This window comes from Streptopelia decaocto (assembly GCF_964273445.1).
Source record: "Streptopelia decaocto genome assembly, chromosome: 7".
In the NCBI taxonomy this organism is placed as follows: Eukaryota; Metazoa; Chordata; class Aves; order Columbiformes; family Columbidae; genus Streptopelia; species Streptopelia decaocto.
In genome coordinates, this window is record NC_138661.1 from 52,844,008 (window position 1) to 52,868,811 (window position 24,804).

The window sequence follows — 24,804 nt, forward strand, 5'->3', positions numbered from 1 at the left end:
TTTTTAAACTTCTGCTTTCTTGAGCCAGTCCCATCCCTTTCTGTGCACAAGCTTGCATGGAGGAGAGCTGCCACCTTGGAGAGGATGCTTGGCCAGCCTCTGCCCCTAACTGTGAGCTGTCATTCTACCCAGGGGCCATAATTGCAGGAGGTAAAATCAGCAGGAATGTTACATGGGTGTGTACACACCAGTCCTCCAAATGACTTATTTATAGTCTGAGCTTTAATGTCTTCATTAAAATCTCACAGAATTTGTTGTCCCCCCGCCCTTCGAGTTATAAAAGTCTATTTAATACACTAATACTCTCTTTCTCAGAAATCAGCAGCTCTTCAGACCCTGTTATACTATGCACATTATGACAAAAACTCAGCCTCATGGTCCTGGAGCTTGAGCTTTGGTGTTATTATAATAGCTTCCTCAGCATCGCTGCTGGGGATCGGGATGCATCTCCGGGGCATTGTTTGTTTTCCATGTAAGAAAATACAGTAGCATTTCATAAAACGGATTGAGCCAGGCGGCGCAGTGATGGGTTATTGGCCAAGCTGTGCAGTGCGGCAGCAGCACAGGCTGGAGCATCGTTAGCCAGAGCACATAATACATCACTGTCCTCTCTCACATCCAGTGAAACCCGAGCAGCAAAACGGAAAGGATTTTAAAATGCTGTACTTTTGGTAGCTCTAATCTAAAGAAAGTAAAATGTCTGGATTTTGGAAGGACTGGGAGGACAAAGAGGCAAAAATGGCTCTTGATTCAGATTTTAAATTATTCAAGCAAGTAGCTCTTGCTCTTGTCAGACAGGTACTGAGAGGTGTTTAGGTACCTAAATGCTCTTGAAGTCAGTGGGAGTGGAACACTTAAATATCTTTCAGAGTTCAAGAGAAAGATTTCAGAGACATCAAACTTCACCTCACCTACATAGAGCAAATGTGTTGGAGGCTTTTGTGTCACGGTCAGATTTAGTACTGTGCCTCTTCATTTGTTCAGGTATCCAGCTCCAAAGCTGTACCTGGCACCCACCAAATCTGCACAGTCAGCTAGTCAGGAATGGACACTGGGCTGGTGCTCCCCGTTGGGATCCCAAACTGGGATGTCCCCCCAGGAGTTTGCAACCAGGACATGAAACACCATTACCTGCTACTTTGCCTTTCCTTGAAGGAGTAGCATATACAAAATGTTTTCTTGTGAAAGCAGGGCAAAATTATATTATGTTCCCAAAGAAAACTCAGTTTATGTTTAGAGAGCATTTTTCCTTGACTCCCTTTCAGTTTATTTCTTCTTTTGTGACACTGACAGGTCCTCCATTTCAAGTAGGACAAAAATATCCATTATGTTATCTCTGTGGTTCCCTTTTGTTAGTTACAACCCATACTCAAGAGTTCTTCCAAGATTTTTCAAGCTTCTAAATGGAGTTGCTGTTACTTTAGCACAGTGCTCTGCGAGCCATGTGTTGTGGTTTATATCATTAAATATCAGTAGGGGCTATGGATTACAGAACAGGGAGAAAAGCTCTAACATGCTAGAACTCGTCTCCCAGAGGAAATGACGGAGAGCCAGAGGCTACATCTTTTTGGACATTTAAAACGGCTCAGACCGAAGTGGAAGAGCTTGTACCACAGGGCATTTTTGCAATCCTGCCTGTGAAACCACAGAGGTCTAAAGTCTTCCTCGTTCTTGGAGGGCAGAAATCAGGATAATGTCTGTAGACCTCTAAGAGTAAGCTACTATGTTGTGACTTTAGAGCACAATATTTTCCCATAATAAATTTGCATTGCAGATGAATCAACTTGAAATAGGTGTCTCCAGGAGAAGTAGAAGGAATATACCTTATATGTATTTGCATTTCAATAGCACCTAAAATCTGTATTGCAGGTCTTCTGTTTGCATCTGGCTCTCTTGGATAATCAGAAGCCCAATGCCCAGAGGAATTGCTTTTGAAGGGAACAGTTCACAGCTGGGTCATGAGATTATAACAGTTTCACAGGGACTGACTGATGGAAGAATTGCAGTCAGTTTGGGCTTGTGGAATAGTGCTGCATGTTTATGTCTCTGAATTGTCTGTTCTTTTCTGTTTTACACAAAGGAATAACATCCTGGTGGTTTTCTCATAAACAGTGATAGCATCTGACTTTGCAAATACCACTTTATTTCTTCCACCACAGTGCTCTGCCATGCTTTACTGGGGCCTATCCTGTCTTCCCATAGCAGGTAAAGGGCGATTAACAGGCAAGTACAGTAAAAAGCACATTTAGCAATTTGCAGTTAACCTGCAGTATTCACCAGTCCAGATTTTCCATTCAGATGCCAGTGTCCTGCAGGAGCAAAGGCCCGGTGTAGCATGCAGGAAAGGATGATTAAGGTGATAGCCGCAGCCTAGGAAATTGTACTTCTCCAGTTCACTGTGATTCCTAAAGATGTGTTGAGACGGAGAACCGCAGATCGCCAGTGGGCATGTTCGTACACAAAGATACAGGGAATTTTGTTCAGACATGTCTAACCTCCTTCTGCAAATGACATGTTTAAATCTAGTGAGTGTGCTCTATGCCCATATCACACAGTGTTACATATTTTGAAATGTTTTAGCTTGCCTGTTGTTGATATGGTTCTTTTCTTTTCTTTTCTTTTCTTTTCTTTTCTTTTCTTTTCTTTTCTTTTCTTTTCTTTTCTTTTCTTTTCTTTTCTTTTCTTTTCTTTTCTTTTCTTTTCTTTTCTTTTCTTTTCTTTTCTTTCTTTTCTTTCCTCTTTTCTTTTCTCTTTTCTTTTTTCTTTTCTATTCTTTTCTTAAAAAAGTAACCAGAAACAAGCAAGAGTCCAGATCTTCAGTCCAAATCTTTTCTGTTTCATCACAAATCATGTCATGGCTTGTTTTTTGTGTAGGAAAAATTTCTGAAAGTAATAGCTAAAATGGCAATTTCATTTACTAATTTCTTACCAAAATATATACTAATCTTTTAAAAACACAGGGTATTTAAAAATGTTAGTCTTCTATTTGATTTTTAGCTACTGTTAATTATTAGGTGGACAGTGTGCTCAGAAACACTATATAGGATCTATTTCTAGGACTTCCCTTCACAGAACAGGACAAGAATGACAGTGTGCACTCACAGAATGCTGTGCTTCATCTCTGGGTGTAATCCATTGCTACTTATTATCTGTCTTTATTTTGTTCCTGTACTTGGTTACTTCACAAATTCTTTTACTTTGTCCTCATTAGTACTCACAAACACATCCTTCATGAACATTGCCAGTGTTCTTTGTTATCAAACACAGATGTGAAGAAACCACTGAGATTTTCTTGATTCTTTTTCAGTCATTGGAAATTTCTTTGTTGTTCTCTTTGGTCCTGGTCCAACTCTGTAGGAGTCAGTGATTGTCTTTCCACCAGCTTCATTGGGATTTGGATCTTGTCTTTAATATTTCTACTAAATTAATTTTATTTTCAACCTTCAAGTATGTCTCAAAGTTATTTCATTTTAGAATCCATTATGATTTGCCATTTGACCTTCATGGATTTTATAAGTTTTTGAATACTGTCTTTATATTCCATCAGTTGCTTCTTGTAAAGTTCAAACCTTGTTGCAGTCTTTTGCCCATGCGCTTACTCTTCCACTCCCTTGCTCTCTTTTTCAGAACTCTGTTTTCACTCAGCTGACAATAAACTACTTATCATTGGTCCTTGCAGGGGTTTAGTTTTAGATTTCACTTTCCACAAGGGTATCTATCCCTCCCAAGCCAACTCTACCACCTCTTTCAACTTCAGCAAACCTTCTCTACTGCAGCTCTTTGCCAGAAAACATTGCAAATTTCTTTCATTAAAATAGATTTCATTTAATCAAATCAGGCCGTGTATTCACAATCATTTCAGACAGTGAACTTGAGAGCCTTGTTAAATATCAGTCTTGTTTTCCACACTCTGCTTAATCATCACCTCATGTATTTATTTATTTATTGTGCCCCTGCGGCTCATGAAGGGCTACAACCAAGATCCGTGCTTGGTTGTGTTGGACTGATGCACACACACGGGGAAGGAGCGGCCCTTGTTGCAGTGTTGAACCACAGGACAGACAGTGAGAGAGCAAAAGCAAAGTTCCTTCTCAAACAGTTGATACAACTGGCCAGCAGTTCAAAATAAAGTCATCCACCTTCCTTTCCAGGTTAAAGTGTGCACGTGTGGCTCCCCATGCATGTGTTTGGGGCTTTGGTGTGGTTTTGGTTTTTTGTTTTGTTTTTAAATCAAAGGCATTGGATTTCTTTTCTAGTATTACAAAACTGAATTAAACTTCTCAAATCTTGAGCTTAAAGCCTGCTATCGCTTACCAGCTCTCAGTGCTAGCATGCAGGTTTTTCTGATTGAATGTGCATTCAATCTTCTGAACCAGACTCCTGGCAATATAAAAATCACCTTTCTTCATGTACCACAGTGGCATTAAGAGAGGTCAGTCATACTGGTGCCTGCGCAAATGTTCCTCCTAAATCCTTCTGCCACCCATTATCCTCTAATGTTCATATCCGCAAATTTTCTGCTGTGTTAGCGATTTTCTTGGGCTCAGTACTAGTTAATGGTTATTAAAGCAGGACCTAATCAACCCAATTAATTTCTGTAAAACTGTTCTTTCAAGGTCTTCCTTTCAGCAGCTTTAACAAACCTTCTTGTTGGTTTGGTTTTTTGCTAAATAGTTGAAAATGAATTTGATAGTTCAGAACCTCAGTAAAGTGAAATACACCCAGGTTATATAGATATAGTTCTGAATTGTTCCAAAGGCAGACCTCCTCAGTAGTGCTCGAGAGCAGATGCAGAGCAAGAGCAGTGGGACAGATGCACCCTCTAATGCTAACAGCAGGGAAAGATTATTCACCTGCCTGACTCATGTCAAACAATGTCACTCGTTTGTGCTAGAAGGGATTGGCAAATATGTTACTTTGTTGGTTTTGGTTGGATTTTTTTTTTTTTTCCTTTGAAGGACCTGGAAAGGAGCTGTGATGTTACACAGGAGCTGAAAGTACCGGCAGGGCCAGTACCATGGCAGGATGTAGGAAAGTGGGGGGCAAGGTTGGGCATGAGATAGCTGGGATCACCCCAAGAATTTGCCACCCAGAGGAGAAATGACTGCCAGCAGCTTGGTGTTAGAGGAGAAAAGAAATGGGCCTTGTTCTCACTTCTAATGGACACAGCACAAAAACCACTGCAATGGTTTGCAGGTATTTGTACTGCTAACAGTGCAAGGGGAAAAGCTGTGGCAAAGAAAATATCCACTCATTCATCCACCCTGTGGTCAGGATCGATCAGCGAAGCCTGAGTGGAGATGTGACTGCCCTTACCCAGGCTTTCTCTGCCCTGCTTAGAAACAGGGCAAATGATTTCATTCTCTAGTGCTTTCAAGCCTCTATCTTCCTCAAGCAGGAAATTAATACAAAAATGGAAATTAGTTTGCCATTAATGTGGCAGTAATTATCCAAGGGCCAGAGTCGGCATCCATTGAAGTCAAAGGAAAAAAAAAATTTCCATCGACTTCCAAGGGCTTTGGCTCAAGGCCTAGTAGAACCTCTTCAAATTTCTGAGGATTGCTAGGCTACTGAAAAATAATGTACGTACAGTGCTTCAGTGTACATATGTTGCTTTGATTATTTCATGAATATCACGTGCTTTGATGTTGGAGGCTACATAAAGACGGCCAAAAAAAGATCTGTTAACTAATGACTGTGTTTATGCTGTAGTAGGCAAATGCTGAAACTGAATTTGGCCTTTTTCCCCTGGGACTGAATCCAAATAAATGTCATGAAGTAACTGCACAAACAGCACTTACTGGAAAAAAAAGGTCTTTGTTTCACTAATAAGCTCTTTTAAAGAACAATGGATACAGTTTCTCAGTTTTCTTTACATCTGACAAAATAAAGCAGGCAAGAATTCTATTTTAAGGCCTTTTGAATGAAAGCAATGAAAATTGGTTTGCTTAACAAAGGTAACTTGACTAACTATTTGTTGTGGTTAGGAAGATGTGAGAACCCCTATGAATGTTTCTGGATTCCTGAAAGGAATGCCTGGTGTGGAGGTTTGCGGCTTCGCTTGTCTGGTGAGGACAGTTGGGTTCCAGCACAGGGTTTGCATGGGGCAGATTTCATGGACCAAAACACACCTGAGAGTTGCAAAGTAGTTGCAGTGTTCTGGTGTTCAGGAATCAGTAAGAATGTGTGTTCTGATGGGAAGTTACACCGTCATTTAGTTTACTTTTGATTCTTGTTGAACAGCAGGTTGGGTAGCAGCTTTTTGTTATTTGTTAGTAGCTTTAATGTTGCTAGTACCGCTTAGGGACAAATGTTCCTTTAGTTGAATGTCTTTGAGACAGGTTCCTCCTGAAGTCAAGCTAACTCTACATGCATTACATACGGGAGGGACTACTGTTTTCCAAGCCATGGACAGGCTCCTCCAAATCCAGCCATGTCAATTGAAGTTACCACCTTTAGCTACTCACTGCTCTTCCCCTGTCAAAGGCTGCCGCCCTCTCCATCTACTCGCACAGCAAGTCCTGTAGGAGCTCCCTCATTTGTTTTAAGCCAAATCAGCTCCATTTGTTTTGCTTGTTGTTGGTCTGCAGCAAGATAACTGGCTCAGCCAGAAGCTAGGCCTTGTAGGAAGTGTTCATACAAAGTGTTCAATGAGCACATCGGTGGGGGTGATCCCTAATGAGGAGAGCAGGGAATGGTGCTGAGCAGCTGAGACTGGTAACCTCTTCCAACTCACAGCAGGGTCCTGAAGAGGACATCTGTTCATGGCTTCTGTGTACAGCTCCTTTGTAGGTCTGACCAAAATGCTTCTGGCAAAAAAAGCAATTCCTACTTAGGAGGCGGGGGGGCGGGGAGGAAGGAAAAAAAGTTAATTTGGAAGAAATTCCAACAAAAAGTGAAATGGTGCCTCTAGTGCAGGAAGTGAGGGTTTTCCAGTGGGTTCAGAATTTCTCACAGAAAAGTGCTTTTTGAATTGCAGATTTACATTATTTTAATTAAAAAAAAATTGTTTGCTCCCCCAGTTCTAACAGCTACTGCCATACTGCTAGAAAAAAAACAGGAGCATGTTTTGCTACAACTTACCCCAGTAAAGACTCCAAATCGCCACTCTAGAATTTGGCCCTAGCTATTTAAATGGTAAACCAGATTGAAATGAGGCCTGCAGTCTGTAGCGGTGCCTCATTTCCGCATGGCTCATCTACTGCAAAGTGTGGAGAACAAGATGGTTATTGCCTGTTTTCTGTGGCACAGGACTCTTACCCTTGCCATTGGCTCAAAGGCACTCAGCTTGCTGCCTGCTGCTTTAGCTCCATCTACCACTTAGTGCTCCAGAGCACACAGCCCTGATGTGCATGCACAGATGTGTAAGCTGGATATAGATACTCTATATTTCCTGAAATGACAGCATTACAGTGGGGCAGAATTTGTATTTTGTTGTTTGTGTTCAGATCAGAGCATTGTCATTCTGATTTCTTTGTCCTGTAAATATGCTTTAAAAAACCCAACTCATAGCATACTCGTAGTTTAACATTAAATTTCAATAAATATCTCTCAGCAGATATTCTGTGTTAAATGATTTGACAATCTGTTGGTGCAAGACTTTATCAAGGGACTTTCAAACAGTGTGGAGTAAATCTGCCCCTCCAGAACTGTAGAAGTTCTCCACAATTACCCCGTATGTTGCTTTAAAAAATTTTCAGAACGAATTGCATATTCCATATTTGGAGTACGCCATCTCTTATTTCTTCAGACAGGTGAAAAACATAGACCTTAATGAAGGCATAAATCCTTGGCGTTTAATCTTTCTAAAGAAATGCAGTAGTGTTTGTGCAAGGAGGAAATTATTAAAAAAATCACTAACTGCTGAAAAAACACAGAATATCTCAATATTGCCATTTGTATAAACAGTCAGAAGCTGTTTGCTTTATAGTAAAGAATACAAGGAACTGGCTTTTATCTCCTCCCCCACAGATTTCAGTAAATAGTAGTCGCAAAGTGAAATCAACTTCAGTGCTAACTATGAAACCATGCTATGATGCCACAGTCTTTAGGATGCTTCCAGCTTCTGTATTGCACTGCCGAATAAGCAAGAAATATAAGTAGGGCTTGTTAAATGAGGAAAGAGAATAATTCAACGATCAGAATATAACTAAATTGTAACTCTTTTTTTTTTTTTTTAAATCTATATTGCTTTTCCTAAATGTACTAAAACTGTAAAGTAATATCAGTGGAAAATTGTAAGAGAATGATTTGTTTTCATAGTTCATTTATAGTTAATTTCCTGTACTAGTAGTACAGGGAAAATGATTTAGCAGCAAGTCTAGTGTGAATTCCTTACAAGAAACCAAAAGATAAATAGCTCACTCCCTACTGCCTAAAGGTTTGAGAGTGTGGATGAACTGAATTAATGAAATCTTTGGAGTCTTTGTGTGCTCCAGTGTGGAAGGCATGAAAAGTATTTGTCCACTGTACAGTTTATTTTCTGTACATGTTGTTTAAGAAAGTAGTCTGGAGATAACACAGGACAAGTCACCCTCAGCTTTTAAAATTGCAGTCTGCTTAGAAGCTCTCCAAGGTGCCCCCGCACAGCCAGGCAATCAGAGGAAAGCTACGCGCTTTCCTTTCCTACAGACATACGTGGTGTTGTCCTCCATATACATGAGCTCAGCTGTGCTAACTCATCCCTGTAGTTTCTTCTGTGGAGCCAGGAGGATACGTGTTTGGGAGGGGTCACTTGTGTATCTGAGAGCTTGACTGCTGTTACACTGTTTTGTGCTTTCTTTGTCCATCTCTCAGCTGTTGCTCAGCACTACCATGCTGGCAGGATCTATTTGAGGGAAGCAGGAAGGGGGTGGGATTCTCAGTAAAACTTGGCAGGATTTTTATTTTGGTATAATTTGACCCTTGCTTAAAAGAAACAAGTTAAAATATATATAACTATAGTAAGATATATAAATACTCAACTAAAATATATGTATAGGTAAAGGGTAACAGACACACTTTTCTCATTGACTTATTCGGCTAGCAAGTACATATTAATGGTGGCTCCCCACTTTTCCTACCCTACAGCTGTCTGCTTTTGAATAATAATTTGCATTTCCTCTCAAACTTCTTCTAATAAAAGATGTGAACCTTGCTGGTCCTGAGCTGCTTTTACTAGAGAGGACTGGACTGAACCTGCTGACCAGCTGCTGTTAAAGCTCTGAAAATCAAATAAATTCATCTCTCACTCATTTGTTTTCATCAGTTACATATGAGATACAGTACAAATGGGGTGGTCTCAATTATGAAGATCAGAGGATTTACACAATTAATTAAGCCTACTTCTCTATTTTATTTATCCCAAAAAGTAAAATACACGTTATGCTTTCTTATCTCGTTCACAAAGCTCTTCTATACTGGAATATATAAATGTGAGTTTAAAAAATCAAAACATAAAGCAAGCAAGTGCATCACTGTGATAAGCTACTAAAACTTTGTTGTTCCTTTTGTAGAGGATAAGTTCGGTTCTTCTGTATTGGGTATTAAACCAGAGGCTCATATTCTTGACTAACAAAATGCAGTTGAAGCTGTTGATAAACCAAAGATGTGAACTGATAACAGAAAATTTGCCATTTGGGTCTGTTCAGCTTTATCCACCTGCAAAATAGGCATCAACCAATCTGGTGTCACAGAAGTGAAGAGTCTAACAATGCTGGAAGGTCATTTAAAAGGGATGCCTTATGATGAAGTACATTAAGGGATGTGTTTTCTTGCTCTAGTGGATATTGACCATCGACCTAAGGCAGGAGCTCAGTACTCATCATCTGATGACAAAGATGTTATGGAAGGAAAAGGCTGAATGTTAAGCTAAGTAATGATTAACTGTGTTTCCTAGTAATATTTTCAGACATGGCAATCTGACTTATTAGCAACCAGGTTCATCATGTAACTGTTGAAGAGGTGCTGGCTTGACTCTGCAAGATTCTGAGAGATTTAGCTGAGCAGCTGACAACATTCGTAGCACTACATTTGTACTTCTGTAGCACTGCTGGAAAAACTCTTTGACTTGTGTGGAGTAGGATCAGGTCCAGGTTCAGGTGTTGTTCCTGCTCTACACAGGCAGAGATGTGTGAAAAGTTCAGTGAGACATACTGTGTGGCTGGATATGGATGGAGTCTCCTTGTGTACCTGCTTTGATGAACTGATGTTGGAGTATTTAGTGTCTTCAGCCATATGCATGTTATTGTTAAATTAGACAAGTAGTTATAATGTGAGGATGGAGAAGTTTGTAGTGAATGTGCAAATAAAAAACCCTGGCTGCTTCCTGATACAAAAACAGATGGCACTGATATTTGTAAGTTAATTGCAATAGGTTACTGATGGCTTAGCAGTGAATGTCAAGGAAACTTAGGCAGGTTTGAATTACCCTGCAGCTGGAGAAGGTTATCTTATTTGCACTGTTTCTACACATAACTGTAAAATGACTACTACTGAAGTCCACAGCAGCCCTCTTTATTTATTTTAGAAGTGTAAAGCTGACATTTATATTATAGTAGGAAACAATATTTTAATGACTTCCCAGCCAGGGGATAGTTTAAGGGCACATACAGGAGCCACCACTCACATGGGCAAAAGTGACCTGTTCGAAATGCCCTGTATGGGATGCCAGAGGAGTTTGGCAAGGTCCCTGCTAAAGGACTCTTAAATTGTCTCAGAATGGTCTCGTGGATCATCCACAGATTTCATAAATAGGAAGCAATGGATGGGAGTAAATGGCTAGAGAGGTAGTAGTGTATTCCCATAGAGATCTGGCCTGGAGCTCGAGCTGTTTAATGTATTCATAAGTGATCTGCACATCAGTGAGCTGACAGTATTTGCTAGTGATCCAAGATTATTCCAACTGACAGCATTTAAAACTAATTGTGTTGAATTGCATGATAGTGAGTGACCAGCAGATGAAATTCAGTGTAAATAAATACAAAGCAATGTACAGGGTGAGAAACATTCTTGCTATATACAAGGCTTGCTCTAAATTAGCTGTTACCACTCAGGGAAGAGATGAGGAGTCCTTGCAGATGAAAACATCCATTCAGTCCCCAAATGCTTTACAGAGAACAATTAGAAGTGGGACAAAGAATGAAACAAACATTTTATACATAATAAATATCTTATTAATATAATACAGAACAAATGTAGATTTCCAAAGCAGTGCAAGGCCAAGCCCTGCTTTATCAAGTGTTTGAGCGTCTGTGCCGCAGACTGATCAGGGCTTTCAGCCGCGATGCCGGTGCTGCCAGGGACCTGTCCCTGGAGTGACACAGTGCTGCCTCCTGCCCACTGTGCTGTAAGGCCAACTGCTTCACCTGGAGGGGGTCCTACCTTCTTGTGTCACCACAGCAGGACCTGTCAGTTACCTTTGTCCAGAAGGGTTTTGATGTAGTGTAGGATTCGCAGTGCTTGAGTCTATTCAGGTAATGGTACATGGGCTCCTGAGCATGCCTTAACTTTTGATTTTAGATTATGCATTTATGTAAGTTAAACTTTCAGATACCAGTTTTATTTTTAAATATACATTACTTTACAGGTACCTTTTACGTGTATGTCACATACATTTCCATTATTTGTGTATTGAACAGAAGATGGTGGACTGAACTGTCACAAGAGATGTTCTTACTGAGCCAGTGCCCACCACAGCACTGCTGGGGCCTCAAAGAGCAGAGCAGCAAACAGAGATCCTGCTCTGTGCTCAGCACTACCCCTTGACTCGTGCTGGAACACTTTTTACTTGGAAACATTTTTCTTAACAAATTTGCTCAATTACTTGTATTTAAATCTGATTTTTTGTGTAGTTGTAACCAAGAGCCCCTGGTGTCGCACTTGCCTTTTTGTGTAATACCATTCTGCCAGGTAAACACACCCCACCCAACTCTGCTTCCACTTTCTCTCCTCATTTGTGCTTTTCTGAGCGTCGATTAGCTCTCTGGCAACACCAGGTTTGGTGAGAGTTGAAATGGTCCTGGTGTGTGTATACACGTGAGTACATGTAGGTGTGGAGCAGAAAGGGGTCACAAGTTTATTCACTTAACAGAAGCAGCATTTGGGCACTCCTGGGGATTTTCTTCAAGCACACAGGACACGATCAGGTCCATAGCCAGTAGCTGCAGGAGTTTATAACATTGCTGGTGTGTTTAAATATAGTGTGGAAGGTGCTATATAAATATCAATTACTCCATTAGCACTAGTAATTGGGTTTTATACCTTACGTCCATTTTATGCTCTTCATAAGAAAATGCAACTAGTGCAGACTATCTTAATATTCAGGCATCTAACTGGGGTTCATTGCAAGGGTTAACTCTACTTCTAGTTTACTGTATTAGTCCCAGTTGTATTTGACATAAAAATGTTTTTATAGCACAACCAAATACCAGCATATTTGCGGTTGCAGTCAGATGTTTTTAACTATATTGGATATAACCCACAATGGTTTCAGAAGATATTTCCATTGTTTTAGCCAGATTTAGAGAGGCTGGATCAAGCTATGGCACACCAAGCCCAGTGGTGTTTACATATGTCAGTATCAGTCTTAAAGGGCAAAGAATATGATGTTCCATAAACCTTTATACAGAAATAAATACCTCGCAGCAAAAATGTTTTTCTAAGATCAGTTACTATTTCAACTATAATGACCTGCTTGGAGAAGGTCAGGGGCCAAATTCTTCTCTCATTTACACTGGCGTAAATCCACAGTAACGTAAGCATAGGATTTGGGCTTGGGAGTGTAATATTTTGGAGCTAATTTTCCCTTGACCCACAACATTTTAATGCAATCTGTTCTGTTTGAGCTGTTAATTTAGCAAACTACTCCGCGGATAAGATTGTGATAAACTACGTAACAGAAGAAATTAATTCAGTCAGAGCTTCAGGGCAGAGCGTGGTCCTGAGCAGTGCTTGCTTTAATTGCCTCTTTCTGAAAACAAACTCATGCTGGTGTTGATCTGCCAGAAGGCTTGTTCAGGTTGGAGGTGTTACTGTTTAAACTGAATATATATATATGTCGGTAATGTACTGAAGTTCTGATTCAACTTCACAAGTGTATCAGTCCCCAGAAGTCCTCAACTCATAAGAGCCAAGGCAAGCGCCCCCCAGTCTGTCCATCTTCTGAATGGTTGAACGAAATCTCCAGTTCGTATCTGTTCCTAATTTTTGCAGTTCAGCTCCAGTTTTAAACTTTATGGACTTTTCCCATGTCATCTTTAACTTTCAATTGCAATTAGGATTTCTGATCTTTATTGCTAGCAATGAACAGCTCATTAATGAAAAATTATTTACTACCAATTTAAACATCAAAAACTGTTGTAATAGATATTATGTAAATATGAAGGATAATTTGTTAAACCACATACCTGACTTCTGCGTGTGCAGTGCAAATCCAGTGTGTGTACACACGACAATCCATGCTGCCCTAGAGAAAAACTAGCTAAATTTTTTTGGCTTAAAATAGTATGTTAGCCACACTCAAAACCTAATTAACAGATCCTGTGTTATCAGCATCCCTTGTAGCAACTGCTTAGCTTTGAACTCTGTGCCTCACTGAAGTTATACAGGCCAGACTTCATATATTTAGCAACTTGAAGGGCCAAAATATTTCATGGAGCATGTAATGTCCTCTACAAATCTTCTAGCCATTACTCTTTCATAACTCAGTCCCGTATCCATTAATATGACACTGCTCAGGAACCTGAATTGGGATCCTCCTTCTAGATTTCAGATGTTTCTGCTTCTAGTAACACACATGTGTAACTCTTGCTTAGCCCAGCCACCTCCTAACATTTCACCTCTCAGGTCCAGGACTTCCACCCTGTACATGAAGGCAGTCAACTCATCATGTGAAGCACAAAATCACATTAAGCTGTCATCCTGCCTAGAAGATTTTTTACACTGTCCATTTATAGGAACTGATGTTGTTATCCTGGGCAGTGGGGGAGATGACAGTCAGAAGAGCTGGTTTTGACACGAAGTAACACAGATCTGGCTGAAATTCCCTGTTCAAGCATTCAGCGTGTTAGTAGATAGCTTCTATATTGAAACCCGATGTGGTTTTGGATATGCATTGGATTAATTTCTCCCAAATAACTGTTCCCGTCTAATTTGAATATTACACAAATACAGTAAAAAGTGAGAGGACTTTTATTGTAGCTTTAATTCAACACAGAGCCTAATATATATAACCATTAAAAACAGAAACACAACTTGACAGACTCAGATCTGGCTCTTCTCTAATCCTGTGGGCACTGTGCAAAAACTCTAATGGAAAAATACCCAGGAAAGGATGGGATGAGATGAAACCAAACTCTCTGCAGTTCTTTGGAGATGCTGCTGCCTTCGGACAGGACCTGGGGTGGAGGGAGTACCTCATCAAAAGCTTGTCCCTGAGGCTCTGTAAGGAATCAGGACTTTTGCTGTTAGTGTCCGAAGCTCCATGTTGAAAGGTGCCTTCTTTTCACAGCTCCCCACCTCCCATCCTGGAAGCAGAACATACATCTGCTGCTGTTTCATGCTCATGTAACAGCAGAGGAGACTCTGAAAGTTTATGGTGGCATTTGCTACACTGAGCACCAGATGGATTTCTATCCAGATGTCCTAAGAGCTGCTGAAAAGGCATGCTGTAGAAAATGATTACTTCCCAGTTACACATGCTGTTCCTACATGTAGAAAAGACACGGAAAGGCACTGGTAGAATTAGGGGTAAAAGAAAGCACATGTTTTAGTTGCCTCATTTCTCACCTACCGTGAGAAACTTGGGACTTTTATTCTTGTTCTTCTTTAGGTCACTATAGATTGAAAAACAAAGGTCCCTATTTCTTGTTTTCTGATTCCCTATTCTGAAGCCCAGGTTTGAGCTCAGATGTGGCAGGGAACCCTGTGTGTGGAACCAGCTTCTGCATTTCAGCAGGACTCATTTCTACATGCTGTTTTGCAAAATGTGCCAGTCACACTTCCACGCCTTTGATTTCTGTTACTCCCATTTTGTGAAAAACTGCAAAGCTCAGATTGGGAGATCCAAATGTAAGTCAATTAAGTTGATGAAAAAATTCCTTTAACTTCAGTTAGACCAGGATTTTACTCTTACCCCTTTCTCAAAAGAAAGGATGACAAGAATGTGCAAGCATTAGCATCTACCACTGCAGGCCCAAGGCCACAAAGCACTTGATAGCCAGTGACGTATTCCCAAAAAGTTGCAAGGGGTCTTCTGGTCCCCACTCAAGTGAGCCCATGTACTAACCTTCACTGTTGACTTCCATGGGAAAAGCCCTGGTTTTATGCGTGTGCATCTGAGGAGAGAATCTAGTGATTCCCATAGCAAAAAAATATGGCCAGCTGGCCTGTTTCAAAGTTGGCTGTCTAAAACTGTATCCTTGCATTTCTCCCAATGTGCTGAGCAGTACTAGCAGTTTTCCTCTGTAGTCAGTGAGCTTGCCTGCAGAATAAGATGCTTGAGGTAGAATTAATGGCTCTGGGAAAGGCTACTTCACCATGGTGCAGGCTAGAGAAAATTGATACTGGAGGTGTTGCCTTTCTGGAAAGGAAAATATTTAAGGAATGTGTTTCTAGCTGCTAACTAGATGCAAGCTGTATGTGAGGTGGGCATGAGAATAGGACTTGGTTCCATTTTGCAGTGTGAGTGTGTTTTTGATGGAGAACCTTGTAATCAAATAGATTCAGATATATAGTCTTCCCCCCCCTCCCTGTTTTTTTGGGGGGAGGTAGGGCGGGAGGGGTAGTTCCTCATTTCTATAGGATCCACTCATCATCAGGACCTTGTTGTATTAGGAGTTATTAAAAGGCCAAGAAGGCAGTGTTCCTGTCTGAAGAAGCACAATGCCCATAGCACACAGAAAGCTGTTGTACATGTAAAAGAAAAAGTCTACTCTGTTATCATAACGGCTTTTTGCTTTCAGAGTAAGCACTTGTCTTTTGGAGGCAGTCTAAACAAATAATCAATTACTTTTTTAACCAAATATTCAGGTATAATCATACAACTAGGTTAAAAACTCTGTGAATATTTTGCATTTTTATTTTTTTCCCCTCAAAATAAGAAAGAATTAGCAGCTGAACTTAAAATGTGTTCTGTTCAGTGTGTGCTGTAACTGCTGTTGTTCTCCATCACATCAAGTTTTAAAGAAAACAGCAACAATTCCAGTGAAATTCAGCCTTTTAAACAGTTGATATATTTCTCTCTTGCTCCATTAGGAAGCTGATCCATCTTCAGTTTATGAATGTCCTCCTAGTAGTGTCAGTGCACACGTCTTCTGTCAAGTTCAATTAAGAATAGCTCAGATAGCAGTTGAGTATTTTTCCATAGCAAATCATAACTTCTTCACCTTCTCAAAACTTCTTCTGCAGATGTTTCTATGATGGGGTGTCCGTCTACATTTGGGCACCAAATGTAAAATAGTGTGACTGTGTCTTCTTTTACATGAGAAGCTTTGTTTCATTTTCTCTACTGTCATTTGAGTTTCATTTTAGAGCATGTGTATGCTTAAATTTCCTGTGTCACAGCACAGTTGGCTATACCCAGGAGTGTGCAGTTTCGAGTGTACAACCAACACTGCTGTGGGGGGTAGTGTACACATGGGGAAAAAGGAAGGGATGAAGTAGTGCAATCTATAATGTGAAGTTCATGGATTTATTTTGTTTAGACATATATCTTGATAGCATGGTCAGAGTAATAGGCGAAGAGTATTGCTATGTTGCAGTTAAGGTGTAATTATGCTGTTTCAAGTGTGTAATTACAACTTATTTATGAACTGCCAAAACTAACCAATTTTCTTACTGAGACCCCTTTGGCAGAAGTAGTCACACATGTGTTTTTATAGGTCAGATATATTAGCTTCTGCTGTACAGTGTACTTATTTTGGGTTGTGTACTATATTTTCTGCTTATAGGGTGTTAATAAGTATTGATATTAAAAAGCAAAACTTCCCTGTAGATGAGCTGAGTCCAGGTTCAGCTCTGTGCAGGAAGACATTAACAGCTGGCAAGTGACAATATGTCTCCTAGACTCTTCCAGCACAGAAATGACCCTGCATTGTGTTTGGCACGATATGCTTCCTGGTGCACATTGCTACCACATGCCTTCTGCTTTTGGGAAGGGATACCCAGGCCCTGCTGAGATGGGGGCTGCTAGGGACCCTTAGACACCAGCTCCTGGGGGCTCCTGTTGTCCCCAACTTAATGAGTGTAAGTAGCTGGGATACAGAAGCAGACAAAGCCTTTTACAAAAAGACTAATGATAAAAATGTTGATTTTGGGGAGCAACCAAAAAGACATGTGAGGCCTGCTCTTCAAGTCTGTGGAAGTCCTTTGCTTTCAAGCATAGAAAAGTCCTATGTGATGTGTAGTTCTCTCAGATTTTACAAACAAGACAAAAAAACAACCCCAAAAACCCTGTCCGCATGTTCTGGCAACAGCCCATTTACAAGGCATTTGACCATTTAGCCCCACTTAAGACCTCTTTGAAATCATGGTCTAACTTCCCATTGCCTGGATTTTCTCTTGAGTCCACAGTCTCAGCTCTTGATGGAAGACATGGTAAATAATGTCGGACACTTGAAAAATGCAGATTAATTGTATGAAAAAGTCATACAGGTCAAGGGAGATTGTGTTTCATGTTATTTACTGATACAGGGCAGCATTACCATTACTCTAACATACTCATTCATTTGGCACTCCTTAATGGAAAACATGGAGCAATTATATGCAGACAATGCTGTAATGGAAAATAATTGAAGACAGCCATGGTTTGGGGTTTTGTTTTGTTTTGTTTTTTAAACAATGCATGCCAGGTCCTGCATGCAAGCATCCTTTTTTTTTCCCCCAGCATAAACACAGCCAACACTTGAAACACATATGAAACCACAGTTCTGAGGCTCTAACTTCACAGCCAGCTAAAAATGACCAAAACAACATCTGTTACAGTTAGAGTTTAAAAGTACTGATCACCCTCAGTAGAGTTAATGTTTTGTAACTGTTTTATATGAGTAAATGGAAAACTTGATGTTTTTTTGAATTTCAGCAAAGCCCATCACACAAAAAATGGATAAAGTATATGTAAGCATAAATCTGTGTGTATGTAATATCTGAAGCATTCCTTGTCATGGCTTCCGCAGTCCTCTAACAGTTCAAGCAAGCTCCTTAAGCTCCTTTTAAGTTAGTATACACTTAAGAATCCCTTGCTTTTTATGGTTTTAAGCATCAGTGTTTACCTCTGCATAAGTGAATCTGTCAGCACAGCACTTCTAATATTAATGTGACATATATGCCTGTTCTTGTTGCTCTTGTTATAATTAATAGTAACCATAATATTTGAATTGTGGTATTACCTCCAGGCACAGTCCTCTTCTCACTAAGTTTTTAGAAAAAAGACTGAAGAGAGGGTACCATTCCAGACAACAGATCAGTTGGAAACAAGGCGTGGAGAGGAGGAACAGTGAGCTGCGGCAGATCAGGAGAAGAGTCGAACTGCTTGTGATGATGCCACGTGTCAGAGGAATCAGAAATAATCAAGTTTAATTGATTCTGAGAGTCAAATACATTTGAATGCTCTTGCATGTGTTGTAGCAATGTGGCTGAACCTATGGTACTTGTATTGACCTCAGCTCAGTACCTCGGGCTTTTCGGCCCCAGCCAAGAAGCAATTAAACAGGTCAGCAGCTTTTAGGAGTCTTGCACATCCTCGTCTTGACTGGCAGTGGCAACAGAGAGGAAGTTTGTAGCAATGAGAAGCTGTCAAGTGTGCATGAAAAGCAGCAGGATGAATCTTAACCCCTTAGACATTGGCTTAATGAGGAGTTGCATTGATCTCTGCTAAAGATCTGATCTTGTGTGCCTTAGTGTAGTAATTGATACTGAATTGTTCAGTAATCCCCTGAGTGCAGAGGAAAGTGCACTCTTCCCAGCCAGAGCCTGCTGTGCTGCTGCTGCTGTCATATCATCCCTAGAGCCCCTGCTTCAGTCCCAGGGTCCCTGCTGCAGGCCATGTCCCCTCCCTGCTTGCAGGACTCCCTGCAGCACCCAGCAACCCACCCTTGCGCTGATTTCCCCCTCTCACCTTGAAAGGACCATGTTTTGAGGGCTTATTCAAAGAACCCTCTGCAAGTCTGGTTTGGGTTTACCAACTTGAGATTGAAAAGGACTGGTTTGATGGATTAAGCCTCAGGCTTGAAGGATGCAGTGTCAAATTCAAATCAGATGTAACTGAGGATATACTATATGCAAGTAAACCTGTGTGACTGTAAGTTAGTGTTGATTTGTGCACCAGAGGCAGACAGCAAGGAAACGCAGTATAAAGACATAAGATGAAACAGCCCCACCTGAGTTTGTATTTCTGGATATACTGGACCTTAGACAATGTGACTACAAAGAACATTCTTGGAGATCACTTTGCTTGTTACAGCACTGCCACTTACAGTGTCTTCCCAGTAAAGCTGCTCCAGAGAGAGCCCTGAAACCATGAGGCTGACATTAAAAGTGAGCAAAACATGGCATCTCATGTGTTTTACTAATCACATTTCCTAATCACATAAATATATGTGTTACAGTGGAACAGAAATGAACTCATGGATCAGCAGCAATGCATGATGCTTAGGGGTGCTCCTCAGCATCAGGGAAAACAAGGTCTGAGTGGAAAGATGTTCTGTATGAGGATTTTTTTTTCTAGGAGTTCATTCACATGACTACAAAGCTAGAAAGACTCTGTCTTCTAAAGAGTTGGTGGATATAAACAAGTAGATTCTTTTAAAGTAAAAATGGGGATTTTCTTAACAGTATTTATTTCAAGGGTGGGAAATTATTACATATGAGTAGTTTCTTTTATATTGGAAATTATATTATGTAATGTTTTTACTCAGATTATGCATACAACTCTGACATTTTGCAAACTGTGCTGATAGTGGTAGCCTTGTTCACAGAAGTGTCCACATTCATGTACATCAGCCTCTCCTCCTGTATCTTAGCCATCCACTCTATCATCTGGCAGGGTCCTATGTGATGACTTTCATGCTCATGTTGTTATGAGAAGGTTAAGAACCTGTTTTTCTTCCAAGTACCAAAAATACAGTTTTGTATCAGAACCAGAGCAGTCAAAGACCTCTTCTGGCATAAAGAAGGGCCTTAGTAGAAGTAGCTGTTGATGCAGGTTTTCTATCTGTTTTCCATAGCTTAAAGCTATATGTTCTCATGAAGTACTCTAGGAAGTAGCTTCAATGTTGTAAATCGTTGCATGAAAGGTAAAACGTCCATTAAGTTATGGCTGTGGGAGTGGAGTGACAGAGCGGAAGGGACTGAGAACTGAGACATACTAGATTTTATTTCTTTTACTAAGTCATTCATTGTCATGTTGCAGAAGATGTCACATTGGAATAACTTATGTTTCTTTTTCCTTATTGATAAAATATGAGTAGTTCCATGGTGAGCTCAGAAATCATGGAAAAGGTACAACATGAAAGGCTTTGATGCGAAGTGCTGTGTGATCGCTGTGCCTTACCTCTACTGATCCTTTTCTTTAAGCATGTAAAGGATATTTGTATGGGCATGTTTTAATTATTTGACCATTATTGATAGTATTATGCAACAAGTCTATCTGCTGTTTGTTGTCATGAGATTATAGGAATTGTGAGCAAGCAGGCATTAAGAAAGCTTCAAGTATTCTACTTGAATTGCTATGTATTAGTGAAAATGAAGGCAGGAAATCCAGCCTCCTACAGTGACAGATTAATAAATTACAGTATAATTTTGAGCTGGTGAATTTATGGTTTGGTTTTTTTCTCTTCAAAAGCTGAGTTGCACCCAACTATTGAAGGGAAAAATGCCGTTTTGTCATGCCTGTCTAACTGGCATAGATCCAATGTGCTAATGATGCAGTTTTAAATTCTGCATAAGCCAAAAATGCAAACAAGAAAAGATGGCTTATGTTAGAAATTTTTGGAAATAGTTGTATGTGGAAACTGCTCTCAATTTGCAGCTGACTCAGGAGTGATAGGTCCATCTGTCCTCCTCGCTGGAGTGATAATGGAAGCAATTAGTGAATTGCCAACATAGCGAGTAACAGCCTCCCTGGTTGCATTAGCTTTGATTGATTTTCTGCAGCAGTGAGAGGCTCCATGTTTCATGCCCAGAGACTCTACATCCAAGATCAGAGGTTATGGGGATGGGAGAGCAGAAACAGTGTGATGTCTTCATTAGTCCAAGGAAAAAAGCCAAATATGCTGAACACCAGTGCTGCTCCCCCAACTGCCATTGGCATCAGCTCCTGAGACACAGGGTTGCCAAGTCTCTTGGCCGATATCTGCTGTTCTGGCAATTAGAGACATCAAGAAAGAAGGCAGGGGGAATGAGGGAGAAGATGAAAGGAATTATAGGAGTGATGAAGTACGACAATTTTAGGGTCTGGTTCTTCAGCTAATATCAACTCACTGTGAACAGCAATGACTTCAGCACTTCAACAGGATTATTTATGGATTGGATTCTTAGAAGATAGCTTGGGAGGCCATTGGTTGCTATCAAAGAAATATACAAATGAATATTTGTACATATATGTAGCCAAATGACAATCTGGGGGTGGATGGGATTATCTGAATATATAGATTAGGAAATCTCTCCACAGTTATAATGAGATTATTAACGGTACATGACAATGTCTTCATGGTGTCTAGGTGTACTTCTGTGCTCATTAGGGTGAAGACAGCATCTTTCTTCAGTTTTCTCTGCTGGTTCTTTCCACAGTACGAAGTAATGGCTCTAGCCTACAGCTATCTGAAGCTTTTTTCTTTCTGTCCTTCCCTTACCTTGTTACTCAGCCCTTCTTAATATTTTTGAGGACATCTATGAGATGGTTGAAACCTGCAGGAACCAGATGTTTTCAGAGCCTGACTTGTAACTGCAATATCCATATCCCTTCCTCCAAGAAAAAGGGTAATCCTGAATCAGCCCAGTTTTCACTGAAATCTGTCCCCATAATAACCACTGAAAAGAGACCCTGCTCTCACTCCCTAAAAATAAGGCATTAACACTTCTGAAGGTCTCTCTAGCATTGTAATAAGCTTAGTACATTTCAGGCCTGGAAATTATTTACAGAATTTTTATGGGAAGCCAAATACATCAATAAACACATTGCAAAGACTTACTGGGATAGCAGATTATAGGGAAACTGAGAGTGCTGAGCTTTAGAATTATGAAAATATTTTGAACTGAGCAAATGATGAATGTGATGCCCTATTATGCAGTTTAAGTTAAGGCATACATGTATTTGAGCTCATTTAATATGGTATCTTTTAATACAGCATGGTGAAAATAACCAAGTAAATAATTTTGCTTTATATAAGTGAAAGTGCTCTGTGTTCTTTTCATAGTCATGTTACCACAGCACATTATGCACTGTTGATGTAAATATTTAAAATTTTAAAATATAACTTAAAATAAGAAAAAAAATCTTGAAGAAACTGAAGTGCTAAAGGTTTCTTTCTAAATTTTCTATGTTATTTTAATTTAAAAGGAAAGTATTTGTTATTTTTCCTGAATTTTCCCCTTACTAAAAAGGTAGTAAAATCAGATTATTTCTCTCTCTCTCTCTCTCTCTCCATCCTCTCTGCCTCCCTCCCCCGACTTCTTCCCTTTTTCCTTCACCTTCATTGTGATGTAAGGAAAAACAGAGTGGAGAATAAGCAGTCCTCTCATTTCTAGGGCCCCCCCTTCAAAAATCCAGCCTTATCTGGTTGCACTTTCTTTCACTGCATGCTGAGAAGTGAGCATGCATTCTTTCGGCATGTGACACGGACTGGCGAAGGGGCTGGTTTCTCTGGGAGGTTTTTCTTCCTGACTGGCCCGTGCTGGGATCCAGCCAGTCTCTCCAGGGAGCCTTGTGCAGGGGGACTTGGGGGACAGACTGTGTCCCCCGGGACACACGTCAGTCTGAGCTCGCCCCAACCCTCCCTGGCTGGGGACTGAAGGGCGGCCAAGAGTGTCTGAGCCGGCTGGCTCCTCGGGGATATCTCTAACCACCCTGGGACGTTTCCCATCTCCTCTCTGAGTGGGGTGATATCATTGTGTATTTGAAGATCTAAAGTGCCCTGCGTCATAACGAGAGCAGAAGTGTCCAGGAAAACTGCAGTTGGTTTTGTGGCCGGTGCTGTTTTCAAATTAGAAAAACAAGCCAAGGGCTTTTGGATAAGATGTGCATGGCAAAAGTCAATAAAGAAAACAAATGATCTTAAAAGCTAATCGCCATGCACCATTGTGATTGGGACCAAAAAATGTTAGCTAATATTTTAAATGTGAGTGAAGGGTCAACAGATGAACAGTATTGTAAACATACATGTCAGCAGGAGGGCAGAGTTGAAGATAAAATTAGAACCATGTGCTTCTCCATTTCTCATAAGGCACAGAGGTCGTGACCCCAACGGCTTAAAAGTCCCTCAACAGGGAAAAATATAATAATGTCATATGTCACGCAGGGAGATGCTGTGCTTATTAATTTTGTAAGGTACATACAATTGCTAAGAATAATGTTTTGTTCTGTGAAGGAGAGAGTCTCTTTTAAGAACATCTGGTTTTTATCAAATAAAACTACTCTTGAATCAGGTCTTAACACAATACATGGAAATACAGTTAGAACTTACAATGAACTGTAACTAATCCCACAAACTGAAGAATCAGCACAAATCACTAAATATGATATTTAGAGCAAATGAATACAGTCATCTGATTAAACTTTGGAACTGCCTCATTACTGCTATTAATTCAGTCATTAAAGAGCTGTACCCAAGTTCACAACTACCCTATTTCCATCCTAATACTTGAGGAAGCTACAGGCTTTTGCTTTCTTTTCTTTTTCCCCATTAAAAAATTCCAAGCATTTCTTTCCATGGTCATCATGTGGTCATTGTGCTGGTTTTGAAGTTAGAAAGGGGGAGCACAGTGGAAGGACTGACCACTGCACCCAAGCCAATCCCCGTCAAGTGAAGACCAGGGTGGCAAGGTGGTGCTTTGGAGGAGAAGGCACCATTGTATATATATGGCGGCTCCATGGATGGTTTAGTGGTGGCAATGGCAGTGTGCTGTTACAGAGGGGTGAACCCCTGTACCACCTACCCAGAATTCAACAGATTCTCATGCCCAAGAAACATACACATACTCTGCAGAAATCATTCAGGAGTGATACTTCCCTGGAATACCAGACATTCATGGGTCTTGTCTCTTAGAAGAAAAAAAGAGAAAAGGTGTTTTTTAGCATTTACTGTGCATCTGCTCTTATACAACAGTGTCCTCTAGAGGAGTAAATATGGGACAGAAACAAAAAGGTCTGGAGTTTTGATCTCCACTTGGGTGATTTTTCATATCTTGGTAGGAAAATCTCTCTGTTGCTTTCTGCTAACGCTAAAATAAAGCACACCTTTCTCAAAGCATATCTCTGAATATAAATTAGCTGCAGCTTCTCCGGTTCTTTGAAGGTCCAGAAGGTGTATTTTTGCAGTAGAGACACACCACAAAATGTCAGGGTCCTTCTGGCCTTTCCATTTCTCGGGGTACTGCAGTTCTGACCTCATTGTCTTCTCTTCCCAAGCCAGACTTCTCATCCCCTTTTCTACTTCCTGTCACTGTTCCGCTTGTTGTATTTCTTGCCTGCCAGATAGCTGTCTGTTTTATCTCCCCTGATGTGCATTTAAAAGCTGAGGCCCTGAAATGTCTGGGATGAAAATTGGCCTCAAAGGGGCCGAAGTGAGGAAGGAACTGCGTGTTCTGGGATGAATCCCTGCTAAACCTGTT

General features: G+C 40.4%; 1 protein-coding gene across 3 annotated transcripts in view; it reads left to right on the forward strand.

The window, feature by feature from the left end:
• Window positions 1-24,804, forward strand: part of KCNQ1 (potassium voltage-gated channel subfamily Q member 1) — a 353,917-nt gene that overhangs the window by 283,324 nt on the left and 45,789 nt on the right. The window contains exon 17 of one of the 3 annotated variants that reach the window (XM_082057568.1): window positions 29-121. The exons of the other annotated variants lie outside the window; for them this stretch is intronic. Within the exon in view, the coding sequence (XP_081913694.1) occupies window positions 29-109 (81 nt within the window). The 3' untranslated portion in view covers window positions 110-121. Of the gene's footprint in view, window positions 1-28; window positions 122-24,804 lie in introns of those variants that run through there. 3 annotated transcript variants of the gene reach the window in all.